This window comes from Ranitomeya imitator, chromosome 6, assembly GCF_032444005.1.
Source record: "Ranitomeya imitator isolate aRanImi1 chromosome 6, aRanImi1.pri, whole genome shotgun sequence".
NCBI lineage: Eukaryota > Metazoa > Chordata > Amphibia > Anura > Dendrobatidae > Ranitomeya > Ranitomeya imitator.
Window position 1 is genome coordinate 399,161,618 of NC_091287.1, and position 18,505 is coordinate 399,180,122.

The 18,505-nt window shown below is 42.7% G+C and overlaps 1 protein-coding gene across 4 annotated transcripts in view; it reads left to right on the forward strand.

The window, feature by feature from the left end:
- The window catches only part of RBBP8 (RB binding protein 8, endonuclease), an 85,856-nt gene that overhangs the window by 41,854 nt on the left and 25,497 nt on the right, over positions 1 to 18,505 (forward strand). For all 4 annotated transcript variants that reach the window (XM_069731189.1, XM_069731188.1, XM_069731191.1 and 1 more), the window contains 4 exons: positions 6,857 to 6,958; positions 8,457 to 8,557; positions 13,035 to 13,132; positions 15,056 to 15,809. In XM_069731189.1, the coding sequence (XP_069587290.1) occupies positions 6,857 to 6,958; positions 8,457 to 8,557; positions 13,035 to 13,132; positions 15,056 to 15,809 (1,055 nt within the window). The remainder of the gene's footprint in view (positions 1 to 6,856; positions 6,959 to 8,456; positions 8,558 to 13,034; positions 13,133 to 15,055; positions 15,810 to 18,505) is intronic.

Sequence of the window (18,505 nt, forward strand, 5' to 3'; positions counted from 1 at the left end):
TGTGAACATAGCCTTAATGGCTAACTGAAAAGATGGTAACAAATTTCAAGCTTTCGAGACTACGCAGGTATCTTCATCAGGCACAGACTAAAGCAAACTCTGAAGAATCACATATTTATACACAACACATGTATAAATATGTGATTCTTCAGAATTTGCTATAGTCTGTGCCTGTTGAAGAGACCCGAGTAGTCTCGAAAGCTTGCAATTTGTTACCATCTTTTCAGTTAGCCATTAAAAGGTATCAACCACTGTGGACTCTGAATTCTAAATATTTTTCTTATCTATAGAAACTCTAGATTTATAAGAAAAGCTGACCTTTTCTGGCATGGTCTCCTCTTTTTGCCTGGTCGTCACCAATCAGTGACTGCATTGGAAGCCAACGTGTCCATTGCTGCATCAATTTGGTGCCAACCAACCAGGCAGGAAAAGAGGCTGCAGTCCCAGCCAGCAGGACGGTGGAGTGGTGGCCATCTGTAAGTGAGTATATTCTACTATTTAGAAACACTGCAGCTGTATGTAAATTAAAAGAAAGGTATTAAAAACTTTATCTTTTTAGTTTGTAAAATTCCTTTGGAATTTTACAGGACTGAGATTTTTGTTGTCATTGAATAGGAGGAGGATCATGAAACTGACACAGCTGCAACTTTGTCACCTTTTGGTAGTAATATATGTAAAGTCTAAAGAGGCGTTATCAGAGATTTGTCTTTTTGGAGGTGTGTTCTTTTTACCCTGTATGATGTTGACCAATCTTAAGCAGGCAGCAATATACAGGGGAAAAAGAACCCCCCCCCCCCCAAATAACTTGGAACAGTCTTTCTCTTGTGTGAGACATGAAATGACACAGTCCTGCTCTTCTTATTAGTCTCACTGCAGAGTGATTATAATTAATCACCTTTCATCTCATGGCAGTCAAGGTGGGTAGAGGAGAGTACAGCTGAGCTGACAGCAATGTGAGAGGCGAGCTGCATATGTGTCTGTAATGAAACCATTCTGTACTTTTCTCACAAATTGACTGCCCTGAGATGAAAGCTGAAAAGTGTTCATAATCCTATCTATTCTCCCAACACTTTGTAATCACACACCTCTCTGCATTGAGATCAGTGAGGAGAGCGGACTGTCTGTTGTTCCATGTCTCACACTTAGACATTTGCTGTAAGCTGTTGTGAGGACGTGTTCTTTTGTTTTTTTTTCCTCTGTATGTTGCTTTCAGCTTATGATTCCACATACAGGGAAAGAAGTACATGCTCCTATCAAAAAACTTCCCTTCAACTTAACATAACATAAATTTTAACACCTAAATGTTACAGGCTAATATATCCCCAATGGAGAGGAGAAATTACAAGCTCAAATATTTTATTCAGCTCTGCAGGCATTATTTCATGTGACAAGTTTAGCATGCCCAAACTGGTGAAAGGTCCTGTTTAGAGGGATTTTCTTATTTGAAAAGAAAACTTTAGATAGTCTTATCTGCTTCTGACAATAGAATATTGAGTAGAATACTGAGACACGTGGCTGAGACTAGTCGCATATATGGAAGTCGCATGTGTACAGTAATATGACCGCCCTCTGGCTTTGTGAATACAGGAGTAATGTGTCACAATCAGCAGCCAGCAGTCACAGTGGCTCTATCTTCTCCCAAGGGCTGTGGCTGTGTCTGACATCCAGCACTGGACCGTCCCTTGCTAGATTGCAGGAGTAGGATATTTACCGTAATCTTGCACCATAAATTTACGGCACTTGGGTCATTACAGGGATAAGATGGCTAAACAGCTATTTATTGTGACTAACATGTAAGAACAGCATCAATGAACATGCCCTTGACTGTGACTTGTCCGCTTTAAGAACAAAATATCTTTTCCCAGTTTAACCTGTATCAAATCTGTATTTCCACCCTATGCCTTACTCGGACATTGTTGTTTGTCGTCCTGTGCTGCCCTTTTTTTTTTCCACATTTAGGTGCTATGTGGTAAAAATAATGTTTAGGGTTTTTTTTACACCTCTCACATTTAGTTTTTAGTGCTTGATTTATTATTTTCCAAAATATAATCTCCATGGCGGTGTTGATGCATACAAGGAATTTGCTTAAGAAGTGTTTTTTTTTTTAAACTGGGGAGAAACCTGATTCATGCTGTAATGATGCTGTGAAAGACAGAGCTGAAGAAACACAAGCTCCTGTAGCCAGATCTCTAGACCGGTTCAAGCGTTCATTGAACTTGTGTATAGGAATAGCTTTACCACATAATGCAAATTATCAAGTGGAAACATTTAGATGAGTGTAAATATGATCACTTTGCTCAATGCAAATGAGATCTAAAAATACTTAGAACATTTGCCTGTAATAAAACGAAGTGGAATTTTGGTAGGCAAAGTCAACGGGAACACAGAATATTGTGCAGAAAGTGAACTGCAACATGATGTTACAGTGACTGATATAAAATAAAGTGAAGGTATATTGTTAATAAAGCTGATAGCTGCAAGTCCAGCTCCTCAATCCCTGATGATCAGCTACCAGGGGGACCCACGTAGGGCTAGTCATTTCTTCCAAGTGAGCGATTACCCTCTGAGGCTGTTAAGTTGTATGTTTGGCCTCCGTTTAACAAATAAGCCTGGAAAAGATTCTGATGTATATTTTAAACAGAGGCTCTGATGAATGCCTAATGGTGTCATTCGTCTTACATAGCCTAATATAGGATCCATTTAATGGAAACTAAATGGATTCCATTACAAAGTGCGGGACTACTTATGCCACTGATAGCCATATGTCACCCATAGTCTATTCATTTCTCTGATGCCAAACAGCAGGGTCTATACATTTTTATTGTTTAAAAAAAATGAAAGTGTTTTTTATTATACTGGGTCTCACTGAATGGAGTAGTATAGTGTGCTACACTGTTCCATCCTTTTTGTATACACTCCTCAGCATTGAAATTTCAACACCAAGTAGAAAATTCATATAATAATGAAACCACAGGCTCAATAGACATGATAGTAATATGCAAATGATGGAAACAAATTTTTCAAAACATCACAATTTATTTAGTACTGAGTATGATCGCCACATGCAGAAATACACGCAATTACACACTTTGATATATTATCAATGAGGGTATTGACCCCTTACTGACATCGGGCTTATTAGTACGCCGATGTCCGTATCCCCCAGGCTTTGATCTGGGCTCCGGCAGTGAGCCCACATCTTTCCGGGGACATGTCAGTTGTTCTGAACAGCTTACATGTGCCCGCAATAGCCACGGGTGATATCACAATCCACCCGAGGCTATTAACTAGTTAAATGCCGCTATCAAACTCTGACAGGAACCTAGACATGTTTGGTGTCTAAGAACTCGTAATGGAGAATCATAATGGCAGGTCAGTTTTAGCATTTAGTGAACCTAACAAAAAACCCAAACAAAAAACAAGTGTGGGATTGCACTTTTTTTGCAGTTTCACCGCACTTGGAATTTTTTCCCCGTTTTCTAGCACATAACATGGTAAAACCAATGGTGTAGTTCAAAAGTGCAACTCGTCCCGCAAAAAAATAAGCCCTCACATGGCCATATTGACGGGAAAATAAAAAAGTTACGGCTCTGGGATAGAGGGGAGCGAAAAACAAAAAACGCAAAACAGAAAAAAGCTCCGGTCATGAAGGGGTTAAAGGGAACCTGTCACCACTGAAAATGTGAACTTTATTCCCCCGAGTAGCAGTTATAGCCGCCGCTCTGTATACCACGATGACTGAAACCGCTCCCCCGACCCTGACTGACAGGTGGCCCCAATGCAGAACCATTGTCACTCAGGGGGAGGAGGGGGGGGCACACCGGCGCTGGTTCAGTCACTGCTCTGAGAATACAGACCTGCATCTGTAACCGTGCTCCCTACCCTGACTGACACTCCCTCTGCATTGAGGCTCAGCTGTCAGTCAGGGCCGGGGCCACGGTTACAGCCGGCGCTGCCCCCGTGACTCAGACAGGAACGCTGCTGGGGAGAATAAAGTGAATTTTCTCCCCACAGCATTGGGCTTACAGGCGCCGGGCAGCATTATAACGCTATTAATCTGCATATTAACCCCATATCTGCAGGTTAATGGCTTTTTTTTCTGGTGACCGGATCCCTTTAAGGCAGGGGTCCCCAACCTGTAGCTCGAGAGCCACATGTGGCTCGCGGGCCCGTGATGTGTGGCTCGTTGCCTGCCAGCTTGGTGCAATAGCACCAGGTGTAAAGAACTATTAAGAGCAGATGTCTAAATGGTGACTTTTCTGTGTAGCCCTGTATGGAAGAGCAGATCTGAATGGGGGTGAGATAGGAAACCGTTTTGCTTGGCGTACTGCCTTGGTGTGATTTCAGTGGAAAAGCTTTGGTTATCATTATACCGGTAATGGAGGCTCTCGGTGTCACTACTGTGAGAGGGAAGGAGCTGGTTGTGGCTCGCGACCCTCTCTCAGAGCTGAATGTGGCTTGTGACCCTCTTTCATAGCTGGATGCGGCTCTCAAGGTCAGAAAGGTTGGGGACCTCTGCTTTAAGGGTTGTCTGAGGAATGTTCTGCCACGCTGAATGCATTTGGGCACGTAATTCATCAAGATCTGTTGTTGGCAGCTCCCTTTGCAATTGCCTACCAATGACATGCCAGATATGCTTGATGTGAGACACGCCTGAAGACGCTGCAGGCCATAGTAGCACATTTAGGCCATACTGGCTGCTCACAGTAGTATGAGTAACATGCAGACCGGTGTTGTTGTATTGAGAAAAAGCTACTGGGACACTTTGGAGAAATGGCCGTACCACTGGTTTCACGACCAAATCAATGTACACAACCTCTTATTGTACCTGGAATAAAGACTAGAGGGGTCCAGCTACCGTACATTATAGTCCCTGGAGTAGGACCGGTTAGAACTTGCCTTAAGGCCTTTTCATTGTCTTCCCACCATATTCTCTAGACCAATCTCAGGACATTGTTGCATCCAAGACAAAAGCCAGACTGTTCCCTGAAGAGGGTAGACCTCTGTTCCAGCCTCAATTGCCATATTCCTCTGTTCCATGATAGCCTTTGAAGAGTGGTAACGTGAGGCCAGGAGATCACTGGTAACTGGACGTCCAGATCATAGCTCATTGTTGTGCAAATGCCTTCTGACGGTTTGCCTAGACAATGTTTAATACCTTACACTTGGTATATGTCATATTTTGCTAACAGTACAAGTGTCATGGAAACAGTGATACGGCCATTTCTACAAAGTTTCCACGGAGCCATTTTTCAACATGACAATGCCAGGCCGTATGTTGCACGTGCCTAAATGTGCTACAATGGCTTGCAGGGTCTCTGGACTTGTCTTACTTTGAGCACATATCAAACGTCTTTGGTCAGCATTTGCAAAGGAGCTGTGTTCCCAAGTGAATTCGGTGTGGGAGAATATTCCTCAGATAACCATTTATAACCTCTATGATAGCAGCCAAGACATGTGTGGGGATTTCTAATCGTGGTGTTCATACTCGATTCTAAAAATATCAAGATACTTTGAAATTTTTGTTTCCATATTTTCTTATTATTAACTTGTCAGTTGATTCTGTGATTTTCATAATTGCATTTTTCTTTCTTGGTTTTGCAATTTCAATTTTCAGAAGCAACTTGAACATCCATTTCTATTAGGAGCATTGTACACTAGTGATGAGCGAATATACTTGTTGCTCGAGATTTCCTGAGCACGCTCAGGGGGTCTCCGAGTATTTGTAAGTGCTCGGAGATTTAGTTTTTGTTGACGCAGCTGAATGATTTACATCTGTTAGCCAGCATAAGTACATGTGGGGGTTGCCTGGTTGCTAGGGAATTCCCACATGTAGTCAAGCTGGCTAACAGATGTAAATCATTCAGCTGCGGCGCTGAAAACTAAATCTCCGAGCACTAAAAAATACTCGGAGGACACCCGAACGTGCTCGGGAGTATATTCGCTCATCACTATTGTACACATTATAACGTTGTCTTTTGTCTTACATAATATAGAGCTAAACAGCAGACCTCCATTCATTGTGTAATTGTGTGCACACGTTCAGGATTTTTCGCGTTTTTTCGCTATAAAAACGCGATAAAAACGTTTAGAAACATCCCATCATTTATAATGCATTCCACAATTTTTGTGCATATGTTGCATTTTTTTCCGCGAAAAAAAACGCAGCATGTTCATCAATTTTGCGGATTCCCCACCATATTATTGCATCCCAGAACCTCCGGAAAAAAACACTAGAGAAACGCCTGTGGATTTCTTGCAGAAAATGTCCGGTTTTGTTCAGCAAATTTCTGCAAGAAATCCTGACGTGTGCACGTAGCCTAATGACTGCTGCCGAGAACAGCATCAGCTCCTATTCTCACATGACAAAACCTAAAACAAAGACAATGAGCAAATACCCTACAGTAAATAAATACCGTAAATGAGCTGGGTCTAGTAGGCCATGTTGATAGGGGTTGTTCTCATGAATACAATGTTCTTTTTGTAGAAATCAAACAAGTGCATAAAACTAGAGTATTAAAATATTGGTGGAATTGAGTAAGGTTTACGCTGATGGGAATGTGTCATTTTAGCATTTTTTTTTTTTTTTTTGTGGGTTTCTCTTTATTTATATCTTGTAGATTGTGAGCCCTCGCGGGCAGGGTCCTCATTCCTCCTGTACCAGTTATGACTTGTATTGTTTAAGATTATTGTACTTGTTTTCATTATGTATACCCCTCCTCACATGTAAAGCGCCATGGAATAAATGGCGCTATAACAATAAATAATAATAATAATAATTTATCTTTTTAATGTGTTGTGGCAGAAGGTATGACTGATTGATAAAATTCACTGATGCAGCTGAGCTGTTTTGCAGGCTCTGGAGCAAGATTATTTACATCCACCCAAATAAATAGAGGAAAAGGAGAGGCCATCTTGGTTGCTGATACTTGTCCATTACGGTTATCCCCTCTTCCTAGTAAGTATTCAACAGCAAATCAATGGCTAGATGTTACTATAGGTAGAGATATTTGTGTGGGTTTTGAAAAAAAAAACTTCTGTTTTTTAACTAATTAATTCCTGAATATTCTGGCTGAGTAATAAACCTTTGTCACAGTAGCTTAAAAATGCTTCACCATCTTGGCAGGTTTATAGAGAGTTTGTCAAGTTTACAGAACATTTCAAACTAACCACATAGCCTTGTAGAGGATGGCGCAACAAAAAATGTTTTTAGTCTTCCAATCCTTTTTTCTATTGCCCTAAAAATAATTCCATTGGTGTGGCTGAACACGTCGGTGCACCTTTCTGCCTACTTATCTAACATGCCACTGCGTTCTTCGTTAATTAGCAGTGCTGGCTTCTCAGAGTCAGCGCTGTCCGAAGGTTATCCCTTGTGCAGGGACAATGTGTGCATGTCAGAGGTTTATGTCAGTTTCTCCTCTCTGCTGACATTACTTGCTACACAGTGTGCTGGCGCAAGCGCACACATCACTCTCTCCTCGCTGCTGACATTGCTCGGTCATTGCTGTGTAGACAGGAAAAAGTGATGTGTGCTCTCCTGCACACTGTGCAGCAAGCGATGACCGTGCGCACACAACTGATCTTTATCTGTGCCATCATCAGACAGAGTTGGCTCCGGGAAAACCAGTGCTGTCAATCAGCATAGAAGAAGGTAATGGCATGCTAAGCATGTTGTGGAACAGTGCAACGAACAGTTAGTTTTTTTGGGGGGTGGGAGGATAACGTAATTGAAAACTAACAGAATAGTTTTTATTGTTGCCCCTTTTAAGGAAGTAAATAATGAGTATTCGGAATACAAAATTTGCACTGTGACGTCTTAGCAAATTAATAATGTATCTTTTAGTCTTTGTCCTAAATAAATGGATACCCAATTTTTTTTTAAACTGAGGGCATGATTTTCTTCTCTGTGTCCAATGGACCTATTTGTTTAAAAGTCCAATTTACTCTGTGTTTTGCCAATGGCAGTGGGGAAATCAAAGAACACCAAAATGAACTTGCCATGTCATGCGCTCTGACTGTCTACTAAGTGTAAGCAAAGAATTAATGGGAAACTTTCATTAGATTCATGCTACCCAAACCACAGGCAGCATTAATCAGACACTGGCTGCGTGATTGCAGAGTAATGCTGCGGCATTTTTGAGTAAACGTACTTGGAAGGGTCTCTGTCTCCACTGACTAGTCCACTACTGGATCTGGCGGGCTTCTCCCCTTCCAGTTGACAGACTCTCCCTATTTGTGTACATAAGGAAAGATCTGTCAGTCAAAAGTATCAGGGTTGGAAGAAACCCATCAGGGAATTCGGGTTTTGGAATTGCACATAATAATGTGTTTATAGGGTTATTTTTCACTTCTGAATTATTTTTATGTATCTGTAAATCAGTTGTATGCTATACGGTATAAAAAAAACTATTTTTTATTGGTAATTTACAAAATATCTTTAATTTGTGTTTCAACAGCAAAGCAGGAAGAGGGTGATTTTAATGCTGAGAAACCAGTTTTTAATTTAGCGGCTGTGGTAGCTGAAACCCTTGGCCTAGATGCTCATATAGAAGAATCTGTAAGTCATTGGTACATGTGTGCCAAAATTCTACTTTCTTCTGTTGTGTGTTAGACCATGTTAAAGGCGATAACCAGCTTTAAAATTAAAAAAAATATACCGTATTTTTCGCTTTGTAAGACGCTCTGGATTATAAGCTGCACCCCAAATTTTGAGGAGAAAAATAGAAAAAAAAGTTTTTTAATAAATTGGTGGTGCTTCTTATAATCCATGCATCTTATTGCTTACTGGGGGTGGTGGCTGCGGTGAAGCGAGGTCCCAGGGTCGCTGCTGGAGGAGGCAGGAGTGGAGCGTTGCTGCAGGCTGGGATGAGGGGGTTTGCAGGTGTCCTGTGCTGCGGGGGTGTCTCCGGTGATGCTGACATCTCCAGTGGTGTAGGGGGGCTCTGCCGACATTTTGTGAAAGGCCAGAGCCCCCCGGTATTTCGTCCATGCTTTCCTGTGCGGTGGACTTCGGGTAAATGGCTGCCGGGAGGCAGCGCAAGCGCAGATGGAGATCTCTGGACCAAGATCTCAAGAGATGAGATCTCAGTGCTGAAATCTCATCTCCCTGCGCATGCGCCGCCTCCCGGCAGCCATTTTCCCGAAATTCGTCGCACAGTAAAGCATGGACCAACTGCTGGGGGGGCTCTGGCCTTTCACAAAATGTCAGCAGAGCCGCCCGCAGCATCGGAGATGCCAGCATCACCCTGGGCAGCGGCAGACACCACCTCATCCCATCCTGCAATGGTACCGGTAAGCGGTATGTCCGCTTTGTAAGACACACCCCCATTTCCCCCCCTTGCGTGTGTTTGGGCTTTTTAGGAGTAATGTCATTTGAGGAAAATAAGCCACTTGTAATGCAACATGCCCAATATTTCTTTCTGCTCGCATCTCCTGTTGGATGACAGTCAGGACTCCACGAAAATAGTGCATACAGCCAGCTGGGGTTTTTTTTGTTTGTTTTTTGTTTCCATTTTTTAAATGTACTGTAATAATTATCATTAATGTCTACTGAAGTAGCATGCTTCTAACTCCATATTAATATCATGTAGTTGCATAAAAAAGAATGAACAAAAACTATAGAATCATATCCATACACTAAATACTTAATATACAGCCTCATTCCCAACATCCAATCATACCGGTCACCATGCTCATCACCCTCGCCCCCGATATGTCATTAAACAACACCCTATGCAGACATACGGTATATTTCTATTACCAACCACCATCCTCATACCTTATAAACTTTGTAACCACACCTCCGAGTCATATATTTATATTGTGGAATTTAATTATTGACTTTCTGCAGCCAGTGGAACATACATGGGACTTCTGTGGATTTCCATACCATTATAATTATTTTCCTAGCACTGAAAAATTAGAATTTAAAAAAAGGGTCTGTTGTAGGACCCATCAATAAGCTCATCAATAATACCCAGCAGGCACACTTTAGGGACAGCACTTTAGGGAATTCAAAGTGTTTGTGAAGAAGCAGAAGTTGCTCCGAATCAGACTGGAGTAAATTGAGTACATGAGGAAGCCCACCGCCTCTTGGCAATGATAACACAAATCAGAACCATCACAAACCTCTTCAACCTTTCTGAAGTATAATAAATTTTACTTAGAAATCTTGTCTGGATCGAACAGTCCCTAGCACCAATGACTAAGGAATAAAATGAACCTTCCTCATCTCCCCATTCCTCCAATGCAAAGTCCAGTGTATCTGCCACCCATTTCACATAAGCCTTATCATAAAGCTTGACCACAGATGGCTGGAGAAGAGAAAATATGCTTGTCAGAGGGGTATAGGTAAATCGGAGATCCCTAAGAGTTCCTCCAATTTTGAAAAGCCTAAGACGCTGGCGATGTTCCAAACCGCCTGATGGATTTGTATGTATAGGGACTTGGCAATATCAGGAACCCTTATCTGGTTTGGAAATCCTCAAGGGTTAGCAATTCAGAAGTATCTGAGAAAGTGACATCGAAGCTTACCCAGAGGACCACATCAGGCAGAGAATAAGATGAGGATTAAACCAGAGTGGCACCCTAGGTGACACTAATGGCATATCCAAGCCCCTCAATTTATTCTGTGCGATTTCCCACACGTTAGCCACTGTTTTATTAAGGTTTAGAGCTGATGAGTCTGCACTATATAGATATGTGGGTTTGTTAACCCTTCATAAGAACCCATCAATGCTAGTGCAGTGGTGGCGTTGCTCATATCAATATCTATCCACCAATGGGAGTACACTAAATAAGTGGAGCGCCCCCAGACACAGGGCCGCGGGGTACTCGGTACTGGTCCTCTCTGTCTCGGTTCTAGGGTTGTAAAGTAAGCTGCGGAGACACCATCACGTGTTTCTCAAGGCAAGCAATGAATAGTCAGGCCTTTCCCCGGGAAGGAACAACCACGGGAAGGGCAGCATCCAATAAAGGAAAACATCCAATAAAGGAAAACCAATGAAAGGGGTGATGAAAGTCAGCTAAGGTTTCGTGACGCCACCTGTGGTATTCAGTCAGGTCGACCGACACTGCTTGGGGTCCACTGGGGTGATGTGATGGCAGCTAGATGGTTTACCTTCCCACAGGTGAAGTATATCCCCAGGGCTTCTGAGTAGGATAGGTGGCGATGGTGTGAGGCGCAGTTAATAACGAGGACACAGGGTTGCAGTCTCTTTACCTTTTACTGAAGACTTCGGGATCCTCAATCCGGAGCACTGTTAACTGGGCTGTCTGAGACCGGCCGGTCCGAAGGCACATCCAGAGTTCCCTTTGCAGGTGGAAATCAGTGCCTACCACTAGCGCCTGTGTGTTGTAGTTCTACCCTGCTGAGCATTCGGGATAGTCCTCACAACTCTCGTGTTCGTTCTTTCTCTCTCTCTCTCTCTCTCTCTCTCTCTCTCTCTCTCTCTCTCTCTCTCTCTCTCTCTCTCTCTCTCTCTCTCTCTCTCTCTCTCTCCGTCCCCCAAGTTTATCTGGATAGGATGCACCCGTTTGACGGGAAAGCTCGTAGCTATTCTGGGACCCTAGAGACGCCCCTCTCCACGCTTGCCCCCTATGTCTTCTTAGGTGATGTATGGTAGACAGCCAACCTATAACTAACTGTCCTGCGGTATTTGAAGTAGTGCTTGGAATCAGTTACTTCCTCGGTGTTCTGGTCACCGGCTACGCGCCTCAGTAGGATGTTGCCGTTCTTGGGGCACGACTCCTACTGGCTCTCCTTTGTGCTTTGATCTCGTTTCTCACTTTTCCACAATATCCTTCTCTTCGTGTCCTTTCTTGGGATACCGCCGCAAGGTAGTGCAGGCGCGGATCTGTCACTTTCTACTCTTTCTGCTAGGCCCCTGTCAGGAACCCACCCCTGACAGGTCCTCCCTGGACTCTCCCAGGCTGCGTTCTGTCCTAACTTCCTATCCAACCCCCAGTTTTACCAGTGTGAGGAGTGGCCTAATACATAGTGCCTTTTGCTCCCCCTGGTGGCCAGAGGGTGAAGTGTAATGTGTGACTGTGATACCTGGTCAGATGAACTCCTTTAGTGCAATCAGACATAACATCACTCCCCTTAGTGGCAGAGCGACATTACTGCAACGACCAGGACACTGGGGCGCTGCATAAGCGGCCAGAAGGTAAAAGGATAAGGCTAAGTTCACATTGCGTTAAAGTAGCCCTTTCAACACATGCGTTAAATGGGCTGCGTTAATGCAAGTGCCGAAATGTGATCGCGCTAGCGCATAGAGCTAGCAGATGCTCTATCTGCGCTAGCGGTGACGGACCCGGAAACGCTGGAGCCTGTGTCCCAGGGTCCTTCACTCAATGACGGCACATCAATGACACCATTATGGGCCTGCACTAGCGATGCGTCCGACATAGGGATTAATGGCGGCGATAACAGACAGCGTTACAACGTGTTATACTGTGGTGTAACGCAGTTTGTCTAACGGACTGGGGAAACGTAAGTTAGGAGCCGCTAAGCCTCCGTGATGTATAGGCACTGCAAACTAGATAAGCTGATTCTATGGGACCCCCCTGCCAGTAGAAGGTTGAAATCAAACTTTCTGAGGGCGAAATGTTCATTTCATAATAATAACTGGGGGGGGGGGGGATGAAATAAATATATGAATTTGGGCAAATATATCATTTAATAAAAGAGATTAATGTGCCCAATCAGGGTTAGAGGGAGATGTTATTTGGACTTAAGTTGCCTACTTGCTCTGCTGTTAGAGGAGAAATGTGTAGTGAAATAAATTGATTTTGAGAAACATTAACCCCCAAATACTCATCCAGTGTTTTTCTAAGGTGTATGGATACCTATAGACTGCTACTGTGCATTAATTTAATTTGACTTTTGTAATCTTTATTACAAAAAAAGCAGGGATATATTTGATAAAGCCAAGCTGTGGCAGAGAACATGCCCCAACAAAGTGCAATTTACCCCGTTTGATGCAGAAATAAAATAATCACGATTTCCTGTTTTGCTTGTGCTTTTATTGAAGCAATCACAGAGAGTTCTAAGCAGTCCACGAACCCATGCAGGCGCTGTGCAGGCACTGAACAAGCAGGAGGATCTGTCTCCAAGACACAGTGAATTGGAGTAAGTCATGTGTGTTGATATTTTACTAACCCAGTAATCTGCTACTAAATTGTTTTCTCTTCCCTGCAGCTATTCTCTTCCCTTCTATGGCCATAATTTATCATTTTTTCTTTGCCATTATTGGAAGCTAGCACAATTTCTTAAGGCTTCCATACACATTATATTAACGTTGGCTGAACCCACCGATATTGTATGGGGTGCCAAACCACTGATGGTCGGTGAAGGTTTGGTTTGCGCATGTTCGATTTTGAACTGCCAATCACATTGTTCACGCAGAAGGAATCCACCGGCCAACATGTCAGCTGGCGGCTTTCTCCTAGAGCCACACAGGTGCTCAAGCGAACGAGCGCTCCTATGTATGGGAGTGTCAGCTGAGATGGCTCTCGGCCGATTGCTTCATTCTGCTGGTAGTCATCTAATGTGTATGGCCATTTTATTTTCTACTGTGTTTGGAAAAGTGATGTATGGTTGTGCTAGTTTTGCAGTTCATGCACTGCTTTGATGTGCCTCCTGTGTGATACTATGTGTTGTGTTGCTCTCTCACTTTCCTTCTGTGGGAGTTACGGAAACAGCCAAGCAGTGCTGGTTGTAAGTGCGGGTCCCAGAGGTACTGAGTGTAATTTTGTGTGAAGTTTCAGATAGCAGCTCAGCAGAGAATAAATGTAGTATTAAATTAATGGCAGCCATGCAATACTTACTAACACCAAGTTGGCTAAACATTGAGCTGTGCCTCTGGCTATTTGGGAAGTAAGGGGAACATGTGCATGTGGGAGACAGCCTGTATGGCTTCCATGTATCCTAATAGACCGTATGGACTGTGGTTATGCAGTTAGCACCACCTGTGTAATCTGCACAGACAATTGGACCGATAAGGAAAATAATCAGAGCAGACATTGTAATTAGTGATGAGCGAGTATACTCGTTGCTCGGGTGGTCTCTGAGTATTTGTAACTGCTTAGAGATTTAGTTTTCATCGCCGCAGCTGAATGATTTTTATAGCTACTTGCCAGCTTGAATACATATGGGGATTTCCTAGCAACCAAGCAACCCCCACATATACTCAGGCTGGCTAGTAGCTGTAAATCATTCAGCTGCGGCACTAAATCTACGAACACTAACAAATACTCGGAGGTCACCCGGGCAACGAGTATACTTCGCTCATCACTAATTGTAATCTATATTTGTCAGTGTGTTATATTACTTCTCATGTTTTTGTTGCTTTCAGCTAAAGAAACCATTTAGGGCTGCAGACATGTAAATTAATGTTCTCTAGATAATATGTACATAAACTGGGTGAAAACTAAAGATTGATGATTTTGCTTATTAACTATTTAATTATTCCTGAAGTGCAACATTCTTTGATTTGGGCTCTGCCTGAAACTCCATGGCTGTGAGACAGAGTTTAATCTTAAATACTGCAACCTTTTACAGCAGGTCAGATCTCTCTCTCTCATATTCTTGAGCTCTCTGTATACATACCTTTTAGTATCTTGACTTTATTCCTTTGTGATTGCAACTCCTTTTCTATATAAATTTCTTTTTTTATTTAAATGACTCATGAAGACCAGATCTTTGTTAGCACAGTTTTCAATTACAGGACACTTTTTTTTATATATATATATATATATATATATATATATATATATATATATATATATATATATATATATATATATATATATATATATATATATATATATATATATAACTCTTGTTTTCATAATTTTGATGCTATTTATTTTGCACGCTTGATTTTTTTTCCCCCCAAAACTTAGATTTTTTTTTTAAAAAAGCCATAATATAAAACTGAATTCCTAAATGTCTTCGTTGTAGTGTCGGTGTATTGTGTGTGTTTCTGTATGTATTACTAAGCGTTTATGCTGTCACAATGCAACTTGGGCTAATTTTTTTTCTTTGGCACAGATTCACTGAGAATATGCAGAATAATTCACATGAGTTGGAGTGGGACCCACAGCAGATTTCACCTGTGTTTGGGATGGCCACTTCCAAAATGGAGACCACTTGCAAAACCGATAATAGCGCTTCTCACCAACCATCCTCATATTCTAACAAAGCTGCCGTCCATGTATTGTGCAAGGCAGAAGACTCTTCTGTGGTGACCACACGCTGCCACAGGACAGAAATGGACTCTGTAATTAGCTCTGGCAGCAAACCGTCCTCAGGCAGGAAACCAACTGACTCCGTAATCACTGGAGTAAGCACCAATGGTGCTTTTCTGAGCAAAGATCATGTGGACCGTGAGGTCTATAAGCAAAACAGATCTAGCAAACGGAGAAAGGTGGAAAGTGAAGGCAACGCAAAATGTGAAATTGCATCTGTTAATAAAGAGAATGATTTTCCGGTAAAAAATGGCACAAAAGATGTTTCCTTCGACAAGCCCCTGGATCTGTCAGACAGGTTTTCTGGATGCCCCCAGGAGAAAGGGCAAGAAAATCCTAGAAACAAGGTGAAACAAGCTACTATACAGGAAACCTTAAAACGTGGTGCCAGAAGTAACTCCTCTATGGGACATCATTTTCAGGGGAGTTATTTACAAACTAATGACGAAACTTCACATCAAACAGGAGACGGTAAAAAGACAAGAAAAGGCGAGAGTGCGGAGCTCCAGGAACAGGATGATGTTGAGGATGACTGCCAGCTGTTTGAAGACACAGAGGTATTTTTTTGTTCTTTTTCCATGTTCTGCACCCTTGAATAGATGTTTGTACAGTAGCTGCTATCACCGAAATACTGTTTTTCAATGATTTTTGGGCAGTCTTTATAAAATCATATAATACTGTGTAATTTACAATGCGTGACTTTGATTTTCTTCCAGTGACTTACACTGTATTTTATCTCTGCCTCTTAACAAAATGGCTACAGGTGAATATTTATATGGATTTTTACTGCTGATTTAGCAGAGCCTAAGGGTATGTTCAGGTTTTTAAATACAGTTTTTAGATTCAAAGCCAAGAGAAGATTAAAAAATAAAAGTAGAAGTCTCAGACTTTCCTGTTATATGTGTCACATTATGTCTTAACTGCAGCTCCAGTTTATAGACCCAAATAAAGGCTGTACCTGTAGGTCTCATTCAGACTTCCATGATTTTTCATATATGCAAAAAAAAAAAAACAAGTTTGAGTTTCATTAGGAACCAATATTCTTCAGTGTTTGGTTGTTTTATTTTTTCAGTGTTGCATCAGTGATTTTCACTTATGAAAAAATAGATTAAAGGGAACCCGTCATGTGAGGAAGTTGAAGTCCCCTAAGAGGACTTAAAAGTAGTTGAAAAAAATTTTCTTTATTTTTTTACAAAAGTATACAAGCGCGGCGATACTTAATATGTTTAAAGGGAACCTGTCATATACAAATGTGGGATTAGTCTGCAGGTTAATAGTGTTCTGACATCGTGCGGCACCCGCACTGAGAGCCCCCCTGCCGGTAGAAAATGAACTTGCCAAGAACGTGTTTAGAGCTGCCGCTCTCTATGCTCTGAGCGGTGACTGAAACCGTTCCTGCACCAACCGTGTGAAGCCAAACCCTGTCAGTGGGACATTCTGATAAAGGCTCAATCCCCCTCAGCATGTCACGAGCGTCTGCAGATCACTCTGGACATGGCAAGCACTACTGCAATACACCTTAGCATCGGTGTGAGTTGAGGATAAGTAGTATGAGGGAAACTTCGGATGATTTTCGAACGCTAATTGCGTTCTAAGACACGGCTACCAAAGACGCAGTTAGCGTTCGAAATGTGTCTGGCATTTTCCTCACACCCCTTATAGCCAACTCACATTATGCTAAGGTGTATGCGGTAGTTCTTGGCATGTTTTAAAAGAAACAATAAAACTTAATGGATTTTATGGACTGATGCTGGATTCTTCCTTTTCTTGCTACTATAATTGACATCTGGTAGAGTTGTGATCCTGTGCTTTGCACAGTGAAACTCACATGGACTTTCCACCAAGGGTGAGGTGATATTGCTTTTTCTAAACTGTAGCTCACTGTGGACACCTTTTCTTGTCTAGGCTGGATCATCAACAGTTCGAAGTCGTCTCTGAACCCGGTACAATGCATAGTTTTCCTGGGAATTCTGTTCCACACCGCGCAGGCATGCATCTTTTTGCCTGAAGAAATGTATTCAGCCATACTACACAGGACTTACTCTCTGAGGTCCCTCCCCATGCTCTATCCTGATCTGCATGAGCATACTGGTCCGTATGGTAGCCTCAATTAAAGCACTCCTATTCACTCAGTTTCACACACGCCCCTACAGCTCTTTCTCTTATCAAGATGGAAAAAGTCCTCTTGCTCCCTGGACTGGCTTGTCACGCTTCCGTCACAGATCAAGAGGATCCTGGAATGGTGGAGATGCTTCCCTCTTGTCCTTTGCAGAAGATTCTTTCTGCCAAGTTGTAACAACAGATGCCAGTCGACTCAGTTGGAGACCTAACAGTCCAGGGTCAATGGAACGCTCAGGAATTGTCCCTTGCCATCAATCTTCCTTTCTCTTCTTCACTGGCAGAATCTTCTCTCTGGCCGTGGACAACTGGGCCACCAAGTGTCTCAGCCGAGAGGGCCTCGCAGTGGGAAAATGGTCGCTGAATCCGTCATTCTTCGACGAGATCTGCCTCAGATGGGGAATTCCCGATGTTGATCTGATGGCGTCCAGACAGAAACACAAGGTTACCTGGTTTGTATCCAGATCTTGCAATTCCCTAGCGGTTGCCTCCCACATGCTGGTGATCTCCTGGTCCCAGTTCTCCCTTTCATACCTGTTCCTCCTCTGACACTGATAACCAGGGTCTTCAAGAAGATCAAAGCGGAAGGAGTGCCCGTCATACCTGTCCCTCCAGATTGGCCTAGAAGATCTTGGTATGCAGAAATAATCAATCTCCTCGTTGATGCTCCTTGGAAATTTCTGGATCTTCCAGATCGTCTTGCAGGTCCCTCTTTTCCACCAGAGTTCTTAGTCATTCAATTTAATGGAATAGCTGTTGAAGACGTGTTACTGATGTCTGCTGGTTTCTAAAAATCAGATCATTCAAACCATGATTCGGGCGAAGAAGCCTTCTTCCTCTCACATTTACTGCCATATGTGGAAGGCCTTCTTCTGCTGGTGCAAAGCCAACCATGCTGCCCCCATGGTTTTTGCTCTGCCATCTCGTTTAGCCTTTTTGCAATTGGACCTTGAATCTGGCCTGTTCCCTCAAGGGTCAGGTCTCTGCGCTTTCCATTCTGTTTCAGAAGAATCTGGCTTCTCGTCCTCAGATCAGGACTTTCCTTCAGGGTGTAGCACATTCTGTTCCCCCTTACCGACACCCAGTAGAGCCTTAAGACCTTAGCTTAGTTCTGGATGTCCTTCAGGAGTCCCCA